At 37.8% G+C, this 20,796-nt stretch overlaps 1 protein-coding gene across 2 annotated transcripts; it reads left to right on the forward strand.

Moving 5' to 3' along the window:
* The first annotated feature begins 2,153 nt into the window (after positions 1-2,153).
* On the forward strand, positions 2,154-13,104 carry lrrc8c (leucine rich repeat containing 8 VRAC subunit C). 2 transcript variants are annotated; one of them, XM_036521495.1, is made up of 3 exons: positions 2,154-2,254; positions 6,513-6,655; positions 10,756-13,104. In XM_036521495.1, exons 2-3 carry the CDS (start codon positions 6,518-6,520, stop codon positions 13,012-13,014), a joined length of 2,397 nt encoding a protein of 798 aa, XP_036377388.1. In that variant the 5' UTR covers positions 2,154-2,254; positions 6,513-6,517; the 3' UTR covers positions 13,015-13,104. The 2 variants fall into 2 exon arrangements, with proteins under 2 accessions (XP_036377388.1, XP_036377389.1); XM_036521496.1 differs by having other exon boundaries at positions 2,229-2,254; positions 6,510-6,655.
* The last annotated feature ends 7,692 nt before the right edge of the window (positions 13,105-20,796 follow it).

The raw sequence follows: 20,796 nt of genomic DNA on the forward strand, positions 1-20,796 counted from the left end.
TTTCCTCGGAGGGTTGATGTATGCTTTTCTGCCAGAATTTACCTTAGTTACTGCATGACCATGCCTCTTTTCACCCACATCAGACTCATGTTTAGATGCGAGCAGCTGTCACAATGAAAGTTGGTGCGTCAGTTCCCCTCCCTGGCAGACGCAACAACCCCTGTGAGGCATCCTACTTCCTCTGCAGTCTTGGGGTCATGTTCCTTTATCCAGACTTCCAACTCACTGTCCACAGGAACTGCTCCAGGATCACGGTTTCAGAGATCTCTTTCAGTCCTTTGCTCTGACTTGACCCACTTTGCAAACAATTCCTTGAGGTACACTTACAACTCTGGCTGCTCCTCTGCCTGCCACGCTGTCCATGTGGGCTGGTCCTGGAGTTGCTGGAACTGGTGGTGCATGCTGTTCCATCTTTGGTCCTGGTGGGCTTACTCTCTGTTCATCCCTTCATCTCTGGCCTCTTAGGCTTGCAGAAGCTCTCTCTCCTTGCTCTGCCTTGTTTGCCTTTTCCTCACACTTCTTGGGTGGCTTCTTTCTCTCTGCTCCTTACTGCAGTGTGGAATTCACTGCTTGATCATCCCATCACAATGAACATATTTGAAAAATGGATAACCAGAGATAAATACGTTGTTAGTATGCAGAATATACAGGAAGGGACAAATAATGCACTCAAGCTGGGTGATTGTGGGAGACAGTTTGCCATCATCATTGACAGAAACCTGTTGTTTAAAAGGTTATGGGTCCAGTGGATTAAAAAAGGATAGCAATATTTCACACAAATACACATTGCAGTGATTACATGTGACAATCTGGGATTGGAGACTTTGGTGACCTCACTTCCTCTCACACTTCCGCTCAGGTCTTCCAGGTCTTTTGCTGGCAATAACAAGGCTATGCAGGTTTAGTTGGGCTGGTTAGGTTGATAGTGCTGTTCAATGGATTTATTCATGTTATTCGTATTCATTTTTTGTGCATTTCCACAAGTCAGATCTGGATGTAAAAACAACCTGAAAATTCAATCACTCTCCAGTATCTGAACCCTTTGCCTAAGGCATGTTCTTGCAACTGGCCCCCATTTAATTGCTACCTAGAGCTATAATCATTATGACTATTACTATACCAGTAATTATTAATGTCAGTATTATTAGGATTGTGGAGGATACCCCTCATGGTGGAAAATGTCATTCTATTTTTATTATTGCACTTACTATGTGTCAACTGAAAGCCTTTCAGATGCATTGTTCCAATATAAACAGCTTCACAACCATAGAAATGGAAAAGGAGACTCCCTGGTAGCTTCGTACCAGTAAACTAGAAGGCTTCTTCCTGAAAAACTAGACTCTCGAACAGAGACATGCAAGAAAGGGGGGTAGAGTGCACCAAGCATTTGTAGGCCAATGTATACTGAGTATCCAGCTTAAGATAACTGCAAATGACGGTAGCAAACTGATGCAGTTTGCACCAAGCAAACCCCAGCCCCCATCCCCTCCTCCCCTCCCCAAAGAAAGCAGCAGATTTGTTTCACTGAACTGAGAATTCAGTACTGAACATGTGTTCAAGTGCTTCTGTATGGCATTATATGAAATAGCTTTGCATGGATACATTTTTAATGTTTTGTGCTGTGTATTTAAATAAATGTTTGAATAATGGATTTTAGACATGGGATTACAACGTGGAGTGTAGTTAAAATTGTAAGTAAGTTCTCTCTGAGTACTTAATGGTTAAAACAATTCACACCATTTTTTTTTTTTTTTTTTACAATTGCATATTATACTTTTGTTCCTTTGAGATGTGACCAACATTTATATCAAATAGACAATTTTAATTGTAGGAAGGATACGTCTTACATCTAAATGGTTTACAGAGAGGAAAGTATCCATACCCCACTCAAGAGTGACGCCCGAATGTGTATATTTTCAGTTCTTTTCACATGCCCAAAGGACGCAAGGAAAAAAAAAAAACCTACAAATGAAGGGTTCAGTTATAACTGTTTAGTTAAAAGCGAACTCCCCTGGTTGTCAACTCATTTGTTGAAGACATTGTTGACGATGATCTTTTTGAACTCAGTTTTGGTAAGTCCCCGCCCTACCGGCATCGGGCAGTACAGTCGTTCTAGAGGACCATACAATACTTAGCTACAGAAATAACGGAAAGGCGACAAATCGTGCCGCAATTACAAGGACATGAGGTCACACTCTGAAACAAAAATTAATCCGCCGTTGTAAGCATACAGGCTACCGCAGATATCACAAGGGTAAGAAAGTTTCCTTCACCACAGAAGGGTAATTCTTGGTTGCATTTTCTTTAAATTTCTGTTTTGCCTCGGAGGAACCGTTGTCGTATATTCTTAAGAACTCACTTTTTGAAACGACAATTCAGATTTACTATAGTCATATTTTCTTTTAAAACGGCTTATAAATAGGAATAACTTTGTTTATAAGTTGGGAATAAATCCTAAACTATGTATTTAAGAAGGATTAAAGCAGTCAGTTACACGTAGGTCAGTGTGGTTTCAATACTGTTTCAGTTTCCTGCCACAGATTTTTAACGCCACGAGATCCACAGTAGCAAGAGTAAGTAAATGGAGTGTCTGATACACTGTATTCTGGCATGTTAAGTATATATTCTGTTATCTGTTGTCAGTAACGCTTTACTTGCTGGAATACAAAGATGTACACTTAACTACAGATCAGTTATAAAGGTATGAAAAGTTACGCTGGTAAATGTCATACGTATTAGCTGATTTGAAAGAGTTATTATTTCTCTTTGGACTGTATGTGTATACATTCGTTTAAGATATTTGAATGAAATCTGTAATATTTTATGTTTAAGAAGAATATTACCTTTAACTTTAGAACAATAATTTGTTTTATTCTATGGCAACCACAATACTATGGATGAAAATGACCAGTGTTCGTGTACGACATCAAAGTCAGACTGTCTGATGTGTTCATGTGAAATGGGGCTTCAGAGAAACATTGTTCCTTATTCACACAATGAAACTGAGATGATGGAACTGTATGCTGTATTTCTCCATTGTCTTTTGGGATACAGCTTGGACATGATTTGTACCCAGGGGCTGGGTGTGAACCAGACATACATTGTCTCTTTTGGGTTGCTGTTGAGCTTGGCGACATTTCCTAACAGGAAGGGGAAGACACAGGGTCATGAAAGCTTTGCAGCCCATGAGTGATAAAGTAAAAAGCATGAGAAGAATGCCGGTCATATCAACAAAATCCATGATAACATTAACTTAAAATGAAAAACATAACTCCATGTGTTTATGAGAACTTACAATAAAGTGTGCAAATATTTAAATTTATGAGAGATGTTTGTGCAAACTAAAAAGCAAGTGAGTTGTTGTTTGGTTACAGATTAGATGGCGAGTGAAAGTTCTGCATCAATGTGGCCCATAACAAACAAAAAAAAAAAAAAAGAAATTTTGGAACATTTAGTGTCTGGTATGATGCTTATATCCACGGGCACCCATAGGACAATTTTGTGGTGTATATAAATATCCCCCTTGACCTAGTCTGGTTTGTATCCTTCCTTCCTAAGGTAGGAGCAATGGGTTACTTCCACCAAGTTTGCCTGACTCACAAGGCCATGCATTTGTCCTTCACTTATAGAATACACTAAAGCAGAGGCTGAACATACACTCATTCTGATTATTCCTTATCAGGTTATGACCCTGGTAAAGAGCAGGAACTGTGACAACAACCATAGATCTGTATGTTATGAACATATGTTGAATACCATTTGAATTACATTTCAGCTTGCAGTACAAATATATTTCCTGCCTTTCTTCTTTCTTCTTGTCACTGTAAGGTGATCTTTCAGTCTAAGTGACTCTTCATGCATGGCTTAGAAAACAGTGCTTTGTCTTTGACAGAATTCCAAAACAGTTCTCAGTGTATACTGTCACACACATTTTTATTTCTTAGAAAGGGATGTTGAGAAAAGTTTCTGAAGTAGCACATGTTTCTTGTGGATTGGAGATGTGTTGAATTACAGCAGCAGGGTATCTTCAGGATGTAAATATTTATCCAGGTATGCGTGTGTGTCCTTGAGTGGGAGATCTGCACACCATAATAAATTTGTCCACAACATTAGGTTAGATTGTGCAAAGGATAATTTGGGAAGAACAGAGTGTAACATTCTTCGAAAACAATTAGTGAGAGCATAATTGTAGCCTATTTAGCAGTCATGATCAATTAACACTTTCAACTCAGGCTTTGCCAAATGTTTAGAAAGGGATAATACCCAGACAACAAAGAGAGAAAAAAAAAACTGTAATTTCAGTATAAAACACAGTTGTTGTTTAGAATTGCGTATGCTTGTTTTCTCTTCAATTTGTTTTACACAGGGACTATAATTAGCACACAGAACAGTACTCAAGCTATTAGTATAAAGAACGAATCAACTAAAGGGAGTGAAGTTAGGGCAGCTGTGCAGCCTCACTGTCATTTCCTGATTTCATGAGAGACTGCACCCTTTATTAATGTATATACATGTACTACTCTATGCTGTTGAGTCTGTCATGTCTATGCATACAGGCATAAAAAAAGATTGGAAAATGGTGTGTCAGTCATTAATATTGTAATGCAAAATGAAATTTGAAATAAGATTGCTCTGTTAACAACCCAATGTGTCTGTAATTAAAGTACTTCTATAGAATAGAGCTGTAATCTTGTCAGACCACAGTGGAAGTTTGTTTAATTAATTAGTTTAATTCATTAATTAAATGAATTCATTTTAGGGGAGCATCTTAAAAGGCATTGCTCAGGGGTTACATCACTGGGACTGGGTAAGGTCAATAACAGCAGGAGAACCTTTGTAAGCAGAATGCAGGACGTTAACTAAAAGAAAGAGAAAGGCTGTAACATAAGTCAGCACAGACACGATGCTCATTGTTCTACAATGTCCTTTATACTTTAAGTACACTTTTTTCATGTTTTTATTTTTCTGTGGAAATAAGATCTGTTCATTTTACAAGCCTGTTTGGGGTTCACCAACCATAAAATTGTAAATTTGGCGGTAAGCAGTAAACAACCAGGGCACTCTCATGTGCTGATTTCATTAATACATCAGACAAAAGGATGCATTGTACAACCCCAGCAAATTGTTCCCACTCTGAATAAGGTTTGTGTGAGAAATGTGACCAGAGACCCAACCCGTATCTTTATTCAAAGAAGAAAGAATGATCTTTTGCAGGTGCTTTTTTGACAATTGAACCAGGATCAACATCTTTTTACATTTTTAATTAAAATGAATTAAAAAACAACTTAAATTTGGTTTATGTTATATTGAATGCTGTCAGGTGGGTAATAAAGTCTGAAACCATAAACTGTGCAGTTGTTACAGATATTGATCCAAGGTTAAAAATGTTCTAATATACAATTACTTGGGCATGTAGTCGATATTGGGAATTACAATATTTAAAGCAATTGGTCATTTATTTCCATACCAAGGATAGTTTAATAATAAATAAATAAACTGTATGAATAATGTTTTTACCTTTGTAGTAGATGCATAGGTATGCAGGGTAGAATGCTTTTGGAGGGAAATAATTAGAAATGAACATTTTTTTTTTTTAATAATTATTGGTATTATAACAGAAACAATCATCAGTGAAATTGAAAACAGCCTGAGGAACGTTGACAGTTTAATAAGGGCCAGTGTTGTATATTTGATGAGTAAATATGTATAATCAGAGCTATAGGAATTGCTGCATGAGTTCATTGTTTTAAAATGCATCATGATGATAATTTAGAATTATTATTTATTTATATTAATCTAATATTGATTTTAAGTTTTCCATGTGGATATACAGTATTTCTGTCTATACTTGATTTTGATTGAGGATAATTCACAGTGAAATTTTCTGGCTCTCTCAAATATTCCTAATGTGTAATCTAATCTTTGTCTTTCAGATGTTGTCAAAACTTTTATCAGCACAGAGTTTTTTGATGCAATTTAATAATCCTCTGTCAAGCCATATTTAATGTGTCCCTTAAAAACATCTAAACAAAGTGAAATCTAGAGACTGCTGGAGATAGGAAATATAAAACTGATTTAATTCACATTTTTAAGCAACTATTTATCCATTACGTATCTCATCTTAGGTTCATGCCAGATCCAAGTTCCAAGCCTATCTATTATGAATAAAGCCAGTGCAAACAAGCCCCTTTAATCTCATAGTGTTTTGGCAGAGGCTGCAATGCAAGCTGTTTGTTTCAAAAAGTGGAGGCATGCTCCCCCCTGACAGCAATGCTCTGCAATTATGATAATGGTGACACCCAAGCAATGTTGAATACACTTTCAGTATCGCCAAGCCTAACAAATCTTCCCCATCCCCATCCCTTTCCCCATTTAAAAAAACAACATTCCTGAATTGTCACAGGCTGACTTAAAAAAAAAAATCTGAATGAAATCTGTGAATCTGGGGCTTGTTTTTGATCTTTGCAGTTGGGCTGGCCATTGGTGTTGAAACCGTTTCTGTGTCCTAGCAGGAGCCATGATTCCCATGACAGAGTTTCGGCAATTCTCTGAGCAACAGCCAGCGTTCCGCGTACTGAAGCCCTGGTGGGATGTGTTCACTGACTACCTCTCTGTGGCCATGCTCATGATTGGGGTGTTCGGATGCACCTTACAGGTCAGTGTACCGTCATTCCACCACACAGTCCTTGAGAGGCTGAGAGTGTAAAAGGGCAACACCACATACACTCTGGGGCATGTTGCTAAAGCCTGAAACACTTTAATAAGGCAGGAATTGCTGGTCTCTGTGTTTTCACGATGCAACTGCTGGGAGTTGACTCTTGACAATGGGCTAGTGTGTCACAGTCCAGTTATGCCCACACATGCCCATTGTGGGAAACATGCATAATATTATTCCTAGGTCTATCTGTTGTGGTGCCACCCCCCCTCACTTCTCACTTCTGTGTTATTCAGGTATTTTCAGTGTCAATATCTGTTATGTCCTCTAAAAAAAGTCTTCATTCCCTTGATGCTTATACTGCAGTATGTTTAATGTTATGAAAAATAACTGTAGCTGTAAGCTTCAACTGTAACCTTGAACTTTGAGTAGCCATTGGAGTTACTCTGAATTTACATGGAGTATATGTCCATGTTTTAACTCAATATGGCTTGAGCAATTGAGGCTTTAGAAAAGTCTGTTAATAAACATAACCAGTGCAGTGCTTTGAAGTCAAGGTTTTCTTGTCCATTTGTTGGCTGTTAGTATTATGTATGCTGACATAATGTTGAACTTTACAGCAATATTTTATCATTCCAATTCCAGATAAAGATTAACATTTTAATGATTATAAAATGGGGAGCCATTGAGTGGCAAGGGAGAATTTGTTCTCCCTAGCACGCAGACACACGCAAATCCTGGAAAAACTGAACATGTGACACCACAGAGAGTCCTGCAGGCGGTGCAGCTACAAATAGTGCAGTGTTGACAAATGAAAGCCTCACAGTGTGCTGGGAGTTTACCAACGGAAAAGGGGAGGAAGTATAGCTCTAGCACACAACACCCAGGCCCTCTAACAAACCCACGTTAAGTCTAGCACTGCAAATAATGACCAGTCATTTAACAGCTCCCTAACCAGCTTGAGTGGTAGATGCTGATTCATTTCTGCTGATATTCTTGCAGTTTATTCCAATTATTTTTAGACTACCCAAACATCCTTGGCAGGAACTCTGTATTTGGGTGGGAATATCCCTTCTTCTCCCCTAGGAATTGGTTTGAAAAGTGTTTCAAACACTTTATTACAGTTTGTAAATACTTTACAGAATTTGAAGTGCAGAACATCAGATCACCCCCACGTTTACATCTGGAATGGCGACCTTGTCAAAACAGCCATTATTGGCCTAATTAATATTTTTCCTGGCATTATGGAGCAATGCCTCCTATTAGACTAAAAGAGGTAAACATGGGCTTAAGCCAAGTCATGTCTAAGAGAGAGCATAGGCACTTGTGAGTCACATTGTGTGCACTATAATTGTTGAGTACACTGTTGCTTGATAAAGCATGTTGATGTTAAAGGCAGTCTGTAGATTTCCTCTGATCATTTCTACAGGGCCCTCACTCAGCATACCTGAGTTTCCTATTTCCCTTTCCCACATCATGGCTTTCTTCCCTTTTTTTAGCTGATATTACTTTTAGTCTGCTCTTTTTCCGAGCAATTCTCCAGACATGACCTCCCCTACCGCTGAAACCAGATGGTAGTTAGTCCAGTGGACTCTAAAAGTGGCCATCCATCCTCAGAAAGTAAAAGTAGTGAATAATGTAATATTCTGCCTGAATCAGATGAATTATTGTTTCTGGTGTTTTAAAAAGGTCTTAAAGGGATAGAGTTCAAATACAACTCACTCTGTAAAGGCCTTAATCTGTTGGAATGTTTTAGTTGACTTAGCTGTAATTGCTTTTAATTAAGATGGAGTTGTGTTAGAGATAATATACAGTGAACTGCAAATGCACAACAAGTTATAACATGTACCAAAAGACAAACAAAACACATTTGGCTCATATAAGGAATATGTTTATCTGAAGTAGACATTAAAGTGATTGAGATGTACCTGCAAGGGTTGAGTGATAAGAAAACATCATACCTATCATCATACTGTCTTGAAGAAATTGTTATACACAATATTATTGTTGTAGGCATGGGACGTAATTACAAATTTCACTGTTGGGGGACAGAATATCACTTTGACTTATTGTTAAACTGTCATATTATTTACATTCATTGTAGTATTATACATATATATTATAATACATTATATATATATATAACATTTTATGTAATATATTGAATAAAGTATATTTTCTTGAAAAAAAAATTGCGATGGATTCATGAAACGTGTTAATATCCACACAGTCTGCATCTCTGAATCAGAGAAAAGATCTTCCCTTTTTTCCGTTTTTGCAGCATTGGCTATACCTGTGCCTTGAAAGTCAGAATGTCCATATATGGGATTGTTGGGCTGTTTACTCATGCTAATCAGAGATAACATGCACAACCATCTAATTTAAGAACAACCGGGATTCATCATCATATAAACAAAGGTCAGAAAAAAAGTGGTGTTTACACAGGTGAATGGGTAAGGTCAATGTGAATTTTTTCTTAAACACCTTTCCCAAGAAAAAATAATGGTCATTTCCACAAACATTTAAGTGAATGAGGCCCTATTGAGTCCAATCATTACTCTATGGTGCAAAAATTTCCTCAAGATATTGCCATATTCTAAGATGATAGCAGCCCCATTCAAGGGTGTTTTTAAGAATACCAGAATGATGTCAAACACCGACCATGGTCTCCCCAATCACCATGTGTAACATCTAACCAGTATGGGAAATTCTGGAATGTAGAGTGCAGAGCAGATTTCTGCCTCCTTCATTTCTCAAAAAAACGGTTCATGTTGCTTTTGAGATCATTATCCCCCCTATAATCATTTTTTAATGAAGGATTTACTGTTCCTGTGAAAGGTAATTTACAAACACAATGCTTTTTAATTTTACTTATTTTTTTATTATTTTAGTACTGCAGCATTATGTATAGCCCATATTTCTGCCTAAGAAATATATAAGTTCCTATTTTGATTTTCATTTTCACAGGAAATATTTTGATCATGAGTATGAATCCCTATGGAGTCTCCAATAGCCTTAGCATTAAATGCTAATTTCCTATATGACCCATGGAGGTCACAGGTATTTCTCATATTGTGGCTTTGCCACATGTGTTTGGCTTCAGCTACTCTTAATTAGTTTACAGACAGTACAGCTTGTGCTTTAATCCTCTGATGGATCAAATTTAAGATTGAATCCTGGCTATTGAAATTTGTTTATGTATCTCATAATAATGCATTAAGAAACCTCTCTAATCCCAGGTATCTCATCATTGCCAAGCCCAATCCACACACCTAGACTCCTCATTTTTGTATTAATTCCAGCTCTTCAGCTAAACCCCCCTCTCACCATGCTATCTTGTCCCATACCTCGAGGTATCAACATTTATAATAAGACCATCCCCACAATGCAGTAACGCTGCATCTCCTTGTAAATCTGCATATCTCCAGCTTTCCTCATTCAGTGTAACAAGCAATATTACTTTGTGATGTGCTTATTTATATTGTTTTAAAATGTTGCTAATTTGTGCAAAAGCATGGAAACTTTATTTGTAAATGAATATGTAACAGGTGTATTGCATTGGTGTTTGTGCTGCCCATTTGCAATATTTGCTTTTTTATGGCAAGTTGTACACATTTTGCTGTAGTGTGCATACAGATTTTTATTTTTCTTTATCTGGAGTGCCTTTAATTGCTTGCATATTTTTCAATCATTCTTCTGGGGCATTCATTGAGAATAATTGTCTGTGGTCACGTTTAGAGTTAGACAGAATTTTTGGGAGAGACACTGATATTTATGAGTCTGGATTGGGCACAAACGGGATGAACCAGGTGGATGACTTTAAGAACAGTGATCTTTCTGTAGAATTCTATGGAGCATGATGCTATAAAACACAACCTATATTAAACTGACATTTGTTCAGTGGCTTTTCCTAACACAGATAGACAGCTGTGGTATAATTTTTGGATGTAATTTTATTGGACTGCAGATTTTTATGAGGACAAAATCTCCACTTCTATTTCATCAATTTAGAAATAATCCTAACATATTAAAACAGTGATAAATCATCTTGTATTTATTATACATTTGTCTGTTGATTCTTTTCTTTGTCTCTGTTTTAGGTAATGCAAGACAAAATAATCTGCCTTCCCAAAAGAATGCCTATGATAAACCAAACAGGCCCCTTAATAAACCAAACAGAGCTCATGCTGGAGCCCACATTTTCGCCTTCCAACTCTGTCCCACCTGAAATGAAGGGGTTAAAGACCAATCTGGACCTGCAGCAGTACAGTTTCATAAACCAGATGTGCTATGAAAAAGCACTGCACTGGTATGCCAAATACTTTCCCTACTTAGTCCTCATACACACCCTTGTCTTCATGGTGTGCAGCAACTTCTGGTTCAAATTCCCAGGCTCGAGCTCTAAAATAGAACACTTCATATCTATCTTGGGGAAGTGCTTTGATTCACCTTGGACCACCAGGGCCCTGTCTGAGGTGTCAGGGGAAAACCCTGAAGAGAAGGACAAGAAGAAGAACAGCACCACCAGTAAGTCAAATCTCAACCTGTCCACTACAGAAGGCAATCTGGAAAAGACACAGTCCCTCAGGTCCATCCCAGAAAAGATTGTTATTGACAAGCCAGCTGCAAGCGTCCTGGACAAGAAGGAAGGAGAACAAGCCAAGGCATTGTTTGAAAAGGTAAAAAAATTCCGACTTCATGTGGAAGAGGGAGATCTGCTGTACATCATGTACGTTCGCCAGACTGTACTCAAAGTGCTCAAGTTCCTCTTGATCATCGCCTATAACAGTGCCCTGGTGCAAGAGGTGCAGATCACTGTCATGTGTGATGTCGACATTCAGGATATGACTGGCTACAAAAACTTCTCATGCAATCATACAATGGCTCACTTGTTTTCCAAGTTGTCCTATTGTTACTTGTGCTTTGTGGGTGTTTATGGACTAACCTGCCTGTACACTTCATACTGGTTGTTCTACCGTTCTCTCAAAGAGTACTCATTTGAGTATGTGCGGCAGGAGACTGGGATCGATGACATTCCAGATGTAAAGAATGACTTTGCATTTATGCTACATATGATTGACCAATATGATCCTCTGTACTCCAAGAGGTTTGCAGTGTTTTTGTCTGAAGTTAGTGAGAACAAACTGAAGCAGCTCAATTTGAACCATGAATGGACTGCGGAGAAACTACGGCAGAGGCTACAGATTAATTCCAACAACCGCTTGGAGTTGCAGCTCTTTATGCTATCTGGGCTTCCAGACACCATCTTTGAAGTGACTGAGCTTCAGTCCCTGAAGCTGGAGATTATCAATAATGTCACAATACCAGCTGCCATTGCTCAGCTTGAGGACCTCCAGGAACTCTCCCTCTATCAGTGTTCTCTGAAAATACATAGTGCTGCCACCTCCTTCCTGAAGGACAACCTGAAGGTATTGAGAGTAAAGTTTGATGACAGCAGGGAGCTGCCACAGTGGATGTATAGCCTGCGCAACCTGGAAGAACTTCATCTTATTGGCTCCTTGAGTCCTGACTCCTCCAAGAATATTATCCTGGAGTCCTTGCGTGAGCTTAAGTCCCTCAAGACCCTATCCCTGAAGAGCAACTTCACCAAAGTCCCACAGTCTATCGTGGATGTATCCACGCATCTGCAGCGGCTGTATATCCATAATGATGGCACCAGGCTGGTTATGCTGAGTAACCTGAAGAAGATGGTCAACCTGACTGAACTGGAGTTGGTGCACTGTGACCTAGAGCGCATTCCCCATGCTGTCTTTAGCCTTGTCAATCTGCAGGAGCTGGACCTGAAGGAGAACAACCTCAAATCCATTGAGGAAATCCTCAGCTTCCAACACCTGCGTAAGCTCACTTGCCTAAAGATGTGGCACAATGCCATCACTTACATTCCTGAGCATATCAAGAAACTGAGCAGTTTGGAGCGACTCTATTTCAGCCACAACAAGATCGAGATCCTCCCCTCCCACCTTTTCCTCTGTAATAAGCTGCGCTACCTTGACCTTTCCAACAATGACATCCGCTTCATCCCGCCTGAGATTGGTGTCCTCCAGAGTCTCCAGTACTTCTCTGTTACATGCAACAAGATAGAGAATCTCCCAGATGAGCTCTTCTTCTGCAAAAAGCTCAAGACCCTCAAACTGGGAAAGAATACCTTGTCCTTGCTCTCACCAAAGATTTCATATCTGGTTTTGCTGACACACTTAGAACTCAAGGGTAACCACTTTGAGAGTCTGCCACCTGAGCTAGGCTCCTGCCGGGCCCTGAAGCGCAGTGGTCTTGTGGTGGAAGATGCACTCTTTGAGACACTGCCCTCAGATGTTCAGGAACAAATGAAAGTAGAGTAATCTATGATATCTCTGCAAAATGCCAAATTCCAATGTTTGAATCTGACAATCCTAATTGTTACATGGTAGCAGTAGCAGTTAGCAGTTAGCAGTAGCAGCTCAGTATCAAATAGCATTATATACTCAGTACATATAATTTAGGGGTATTGTGTTTTTAATGAGTACATACTCTGTGTTTTTTTTTTTTTTTTACTTTTGTCATAAAAAATTGTTAGTTTGGCATTGTTGCTGATATAAAGAAAACCTCTTTATGGTGTAATGGCATAGCCTTCCACCTGTATATCATTTAATGAAGTGAAGTATCATGAAAAATATTTGAAAACTGAATATTTTAGACTTTTTTCACACAAAGCTTGGATTTGACCTGAATTTAAATTTCAATAGCAGATAATAGGTAGTCTTCAGAATTATATTTATTTAATGCTCTACATTTGGTGGTCTTGTTTCTCAGGATTAATCTCTTTTTTGTCTGAGGAAATCAAGGGTATGTTGTGTGCAATGCTACGTTCCTATCGACCTTTTTCCGACATATTTGGAAAATGATGATACAATATCCATATTATAGCACTAGGGTTTATGGGCAGCTCTTTAGGATTTGCACTGGAGACCACCCAACATTTCATATGTATTCTTATACATATACTATTACTGTATTTTTGTACTCACCTGTTTTTCTATCATCAGTTTATTTATCACATATTTAACTATGAAGTGCAACACTACAGATATTTGGCTATTAGAAATTCTGTTTTGGTTAACTGTTTAACTGAGTACCAGTTATTTGATTCTGTCTCATTCCCCATTGAAGCTGTATTCAACATAATGTTTCAGCACTATTGGTAACAATGTAGCCACTGAGTCATTTTTGTTGGTTCTGCTTGGTTTAAGGGTAGCGTAATATAAAACACTGGCCCATTACTGTGCTCCCTTTCTAGGCAGTCTCTGTATCTAACACAGTTCTAACGGTAAGACTCCATGTGCAGGTTAGGGCAGGTTAGTGATTAGTACTTTATATTGTATAGTGATTATACTTTATATTGTATGCAGCTATGTATATGTGCATGGTGGAGGATGAATAAAAGGAGTAACAGCACAAGTATTGAGTCATTATGGAAAATTGCCATGGCTTCTCTGATGTGATTCAATGTTAATTGAAAAGGCAGAAAAACAGAGACCTTTGTGAAGCTGTCATTGGGCCTCCTTACACCAAAGCAGACTCTACAATGGCTTAACAAACAAGGCAATTATTATGTATCATAGCACACATTTTCAACTTTGCAATACCAGATTTAGGGTGCTATTAGCTATTAATGATAACATTGTAATTTACAAAGATATCCTTGAATGTCCCCTTAGTGATCTTGGATCACTATATAGTTAACTCTATAATGAGAAATGTTTTGATCATAATTCTGATCTTAAATAACTGCATCCCTTGTTGCATTTTAAGTTTATAAATTTTTAATCTTTAGTTTGTGTATTTTTGTTTGTTTCTTCATGAAATTTGGTTTGAAAAAAAAACATTGTTTTAAAAAGTTATTTTACAATGTCAACTGTGAGGAACGACAACAATAATGGAACTGCTTTCCATGTTAATGACAATGCTTCAGTATTGGAATATTGGAATGGATTATGTATGAATGAAAGCAGGGCATAGCAGAGTTCTTTGTAGGCATTTTCTGCAGGAGGACCTCCCTGCTTCACTTAAATTTCATAAATGAACAGGCAATTCATGGCAAGGGCCAGAGAACATTCATAGTCTCAAACTTATGGGGCCTTTCTTTGTGTGCTATCATTACCAATCCATAAAGGATCCATATGGCATTATACTGACATCCTTGATTAAAGTGTTTACTTTATGCCAGAGTATTTTTTTTAGAATTACAATTTGTTGAAAATTGAACCATAATCTAGTGGGATCCATAAAAGTTTTGTGCTTCAGAAACTAGTATGCTACTATTTTATTACTGAGTATACAAGTATTTCGTCTGGGAAACCTCCATATCGGCCAGTAGGAGGAATTCTACAATATGTTTTACTCAATACTACTAGAGGTACAACTTTTAACAGAGAGAGTGTTAACTATACTTAAATCAGAGTACAGTATTTTAGCTTGCTTTTGATCTGGCAGGAGAACTCAGTGAACCCTATTATGTTCTTGACCTCCAGCTATGAGTACACACAAATTCACACAAGTTGATTTTATTAAATGAGAAGCATCTATAGACTGTTCCAAGCGGATCAGGGCAAATCTGGAGTAACATCTCAGAGGTAGAAGCATATATATACTGTAGATACACACACACACACACACAGTCAGGTCCAGAATTATTGTCACCCTTGATAAAAATGAAGAAAACAGCCTGCATATAATAGACAACACAGATAATAATCAATATGTTATGTTCAAACATAAGTGAAAACTATATACTTTTATTTCTACTTCTACTTATTTCTACTTATATTTCTACATTATACTTATTTTATTAAGTAATGTTATTTTTTCTGAAACCATAGGTGTCAAAATTGTTAGCACCCAAAACAATTATTGTAAATAAAATCAAATAAATTGGCAATAAAATTTTACTTAATGTTATTACTTTACTTAATGAAGACTTCACACCATCACTTCCTGTTTCACTAGGATATAAAAATGAGGTAACAATCCCTTTGTCATCCACAGGGCCAGCACTATGGGGGTGCTTAGGGCTGCATTGTACCCCCAGATGGACCTCAGTGCAACCCTAGTTGTCACCTTATATCCCATTGTCTACATAGTAATTATTATGTTTTCTAAGATATGATATGTGTGTGTGTGCATATATATATATATATATATATATATATATATATATGTGTGTGTGTGTATTATTTATATGTTCATATGTTCTATTTAAAGACAAATTTAAATATATATACAAATAAATTTTACAGTTATTTTCAACTGATTACTCTGTGCAGTAAATTCTTTTACTCTCTTCAGGGAAAGGCCAGGTTTGCATGTCTGAGGATGCACACAAATCAAGAAATGTTAGAATAATTACAGAAGCATAAACACAACACCTGCTCTTTCCAAAATTGACCCTAAAACATTCTGAATTCTATTCCTCCCATGGAGAAAACATGTTGAACTTAATGGTTGCCCATTTGTAGTTAACAGGCTATCTAGCATAGCGGTCTGTAAGAAGAAACTAGATTCCATCCAGTGGCTAACAAATGCATCAGTTAAATGCAGTGAGCTTAAAAATAGTTAATTGCCTCATGGCAAATTGCTACCAGTGTTTAAAATGGTAAATGTAATAAATGTAAAATATTGCTGTTAGTAAAACAATGGTTTTTTTTTTGGGAAGAAATTCATACATAGGTGTCAACTTCACTATCTATATTTGTCTAAGAAACAAATTTCAAGCATTTTAGCATAAATCTTTAGATCAATATCTTACTCAGGTGTGATTGATTGGTACAGTAGTTTTTTATGCCCTATGAGAACACTTGTGGCAATGTTTCCCACAGTGGTGCCATATAAAACGTGTAGCATTAATGGTTCAGTATCTATCAACTGCATGCCTAACCCTAATGAATGTACTTTTTGTAAGTCACTCTGGATAAGAGTGTTGTAAAATGTAACTGATGTAAAATGTAAACAACCCTCCAACTATTGGTATGTTTTGAATTTCCTACAGGTGTAATGTTTTATCTATTGATTCATTTTACTGGGATTAGCCAAGGACCATGCATTAAGAATTCATCCATAATAACACTTCTGGGTTAGAACTGAAGGTGGCTGTACTGTGGTATAGTCTGACTTTTACTACATCATAGTAAATCAGTCATTGACTGTACTCAGTTGGCTTTTTTTTTTCTTACAAAGCCTCCCTCCCCTGGTTACAAAGCAGTAATATTGTCTGCATTTGGGTTTGTGGAGGGTGCTGCTTGCTATCTTTCACAGAACTACAGTAACAGTCAATGTGGTAGAGGAAAAGGGTTAGTAAACCTATCTCTGGAGGTTGTGGTTTATTTTGCGAGTGTGAAGCTCCAAGACTGTCAGACCCTGCTACCTCAAAGTGGTTGAATGAGAACCACAGCTTTGAGCAGGGACATCCCTAGCTTAAACATTCTGTTAGTAAATGGTCACACTGTGGTCTGAAAACAAAACCATCACACAAATAAGCAAATGCACTGGCTGTCTCTGTCAAATGTGATGGACAGACATGACATGTTAAGTAAAATAAATACAAAAACCTGTTGTGAATATCAATAGGCAGTATGCAAACACACAAAATAACTTTAATGTCAAAATCAAGCAAGAGGGAAAATAGCTGCATTTATTTTCTCATTGGTAATCAGGTTAGACAGCATATTTTATTTATTCTCTGCAGTTTTGGCCAGGTGATAATCGTGTTAATGAAATGCAGCTGTTTTACTTCCTCTGTGACAAATTCCAGAAAACAGAGCATCGGCCTAGGTGGCAGTGTTGCGCAGTGAATGCTGTGACACATGGGAACACAGCATATTTCCTGTTTATCTTCGATTCACTCATCTGCACATCTGTAGCCTTCTCTCAGAATAACTCTTCCATTTGGGCATTTTTCAGCATTTTTCAGAATGCCACTCTTTGAAGCTAACGTTATTTGGTTTGCTCCATACAGAAAAATGCTACCTGCCAAAATGTTTCTTCAGGAATTTATCTAAATACATTCATTTTAATTGACTTTACTCATACCAAAAATGAAACTAACTAACTCACAAAGCAGAGGGCCATGATGGGTTGGGAGCCACTAGAGTGGCAGAAATGCAGTACCTTACAGAGCACATATATATTCCAAAATATTATAATATGTGGACTTGTAATTAGAAAATGTCACATATTTGTGTATGATTGTCAATTAAACATGAATTTAGGAAAAAAAAAGTCAACCTTACATATATTATCACTTTATAAAAACAAGCTAACTTTAAGCTAACTTCATTTTGAAATGTGTATAAAATTTAGGATGAACAATGAAATCATCAGTAAATCCAAAATACGTAGTTCTGTGCCAGCAACAACTGAACAATGCATAATTTAGAAATATACTCTCTCTGGTTATGGTCTTTGTTGATTTCATAGTCTTCGAAGGCTTTTTGTCCTGCAGTTCTTGTTTCCAGCTTTTGGACAGCAATAATTGTGCCAGGGAGATCTTATTTTGCCCCTAAGCAGACAGCTGTGAAAGGCACAGAAGCCAGTAACAGAGAGGGAAGTAATAAATTGATGTGGCATTGCTGTGTGTCATAAACAGAAAATCCCAAAACAAAAACAAAAATTGCATACATCAACACTAATTTATGTGGCTGTTATCATCACCACTTCCTGAAAACCAGAGGAGCATAGACCTGAAATAACCAAGTTACATAAGTGAAGTGTAGACAAAACTGATGAAATGTCAGCAATTTTCATGTGGTCAGCCAAGTAAAGCACATTAAATGGCTTTAGACTTCTGTAACAAAAGTTAGAAAGGGTCATTTTGTCATCTGCTGTAACCTTATTCTGAAGCAAGACAAGGCAGCCTAGATCTATTTGTGTTTTTTTTATAACATGGGGGCAACATAGCAGATTTCACTCTGCTAGTAACACAGGTTGAGGTGCTCACACATTTGTGTAAACCAGTGTTTGTGTTAAGAGAAGACAGTTTAATGGCCTCCATATAAAACACATGGAGGAAACAGTTGATAGAATTCAGTTAGGCAACAAGATTAATTGCAATTGATTATTTAATCTACTGTCAAGATTAAATACATGAACACATAAAAATAAAATGCAAGTTAGCAAGCAAATATAAAATGTAAATTAACCTGTAAGATTCAAGCTTCAATACAAAGTGATAATTTACTTTTCAGATATAGTGCATAAGCTTATCAATTACAAAAAAAGTATCACTGCATTCTCCCTTTCTAAACTCCTGACTGTGAGAGTTTATTTGTCCCAATGTGAGTTTTGGGAAGACTCTCTATGCCACTGTTGAATGTGAGTTTAGCTGCAGTGGAGTGCTTGTGGTCTGTACATTATTTAGAGCATGTATCAGCTTAGGTAAACACAGCCACAGATTATCCAGTCATTGGACAGCAGGCCCAGCTGCAGCTACCTCCTGGAGACACAGGCTTGACCTTGAGGAATTAACCTCCCTGAGGGGGAAGAGAAGGAGATCGTCTGCTGTGGTGTCCATCAGTGTTAACTATAATGACTTAGTAGACATTGAATCTGTTGCCATGTGAATTTACAGTGGATTCACTTGTTAACTATAATGACTTAGTAGACATTGAATCTGTTGCCATGTGAATTTACAGTGGATTCACTTAGGGTTGTTAAGGTGTACGGTAACACAGAGAAGCTGATACTACTTACACAGTATTGTGATCCTTGTCAAGGAATTCTTTTACACAAAAGGTCATATTTTTTTCTTTTGTGTGCTGTGGCTGAAAACACAGGTACACCCAACATGGTATAGTCATGTTGTGCCTATTCTCTAGTTCATAGCAACACTTGGTAAATGGATAATACCATTACTGAAGCTTATTACTTAATACTTATTCCTGCAGCCTGTTTCTTTGACCCATAAAGAGAAGGAGAGTCTATGACAGCCCCAGTGCTATGGGGGTGCTTAGACCCCCAGTCGTCTCCTTGTATCCTGATGTCTTAGTAGTAGTAGTATAGTATTCATGACTTTTTGTGCACCCCCGTGGCTTGCAATTGCACCCCTCTATATTTTCTTCTGGCACGGAGCCTAGTGACAGACCACATCCTGGTAAGATAAACATTCCTCATGAATCTAATAATGGAGTTAATAAACCTGGCAAGGCCAACTCCTTCACTCTTGTAATGTGTCTCTTTAAACGTCCTGATTTTTCCTTTTTCTCAAATGTAAGGGTTAAACTGAGGCTTGCCCTTTTGTACTCATCATCTAGTTTGAACTAGCTGAAAGCTGTACGTTCAAAACAGAACAAGTAAGGTCTTGTGTGCCAAGAAATCTGGACATTGTCAGCATGACGAGTTTGGAGGTTTAGAGTGGGATTCACCTTGTCACTGTGAGTCAACAGTCAAGCCTTACAACAGGTACTGGGTTTAGGCTGCTTGTCCTTCTGCTTTCCTAAATACTTTGGAGCAGCTGGTGCTGCTAGGGGCTCCCAAACCCACTTACTTTCATTACACCTTTCCCCACCACTTTGTGTCTAATGTTCCTGAGAACAGAGCAAATTGTTACATCTCAAATGCAAAATATCCAGAAGCTAGCTTCCCTTTCCTTTGTTAACAAATACATAATTATTGATCTAACACTCTGGTCTTTTCTTACAGGTACAGATAGCACTGTCTTTTCCATATGAACAGGCTTATAATAATAGCTGAGACAGAGCAATATCTCACAAGCTGTTTGGCTTTTCTCTTAGGCAGTCCTGCCATGCTTCATGCATGTGACACAGGCCTGTGCAGTCTACACGGCCTAAACTACCAAAAATAATTGGTGCTTAATCCAAGTCTAGTTATTGTGTCAACCATAAGCTAATACTTTTCCAACATTTAAATGATGTTTGTTCCTGACACATGTACACCTGACAACCATAACAAAGAAAGACAAGTGTGAAAAGCACCTTTCCACCTGACACCAGGCTATAGTGCTTCCCAGTTTCCTGTGAACTCTGTCTTGTCACTGACTCTGGTATTGGTCCATTGCTCTCCTGTGGACCTATTGCAAACCAACCTTTGGCCACAGTATGTTGACTCAGAGGGACAGATGAGGCAAAGTCTTT

This window comes from Megalops cyprinoides, chromosome 2 (assembly GCF_013368585.1).
Source record: "Megalops cyprinoides isolate fMegCyp1 chromosome 2, fMegCyp1.pri, whole genome shotgun sequence".
NCBI lineage: Eukaryota > Metazoa > Chordata > Actinopteri > Elopiformes > Megalopidae > Megalops > Megalops cyprinoides.

What these genes read in the sequence shown, in the direction of transcription:
- lrrc8c (XM_036521495.1), top strand. Translation starts at nt 6,518, where the DNA reads ATGATTCCCATGACAGAGTTTCGGCAATTCTCTGAGCAACAGCCAGCG. An exon ending in TGTTCGGATGCACCTTACAG is followed by an intron (nt 6,656 to 10,755) that starts GTCAGTGTACCG and finishes TCTCTGTTTTAG; the next exon opens with GTAATGCAAGACAAAATAAT.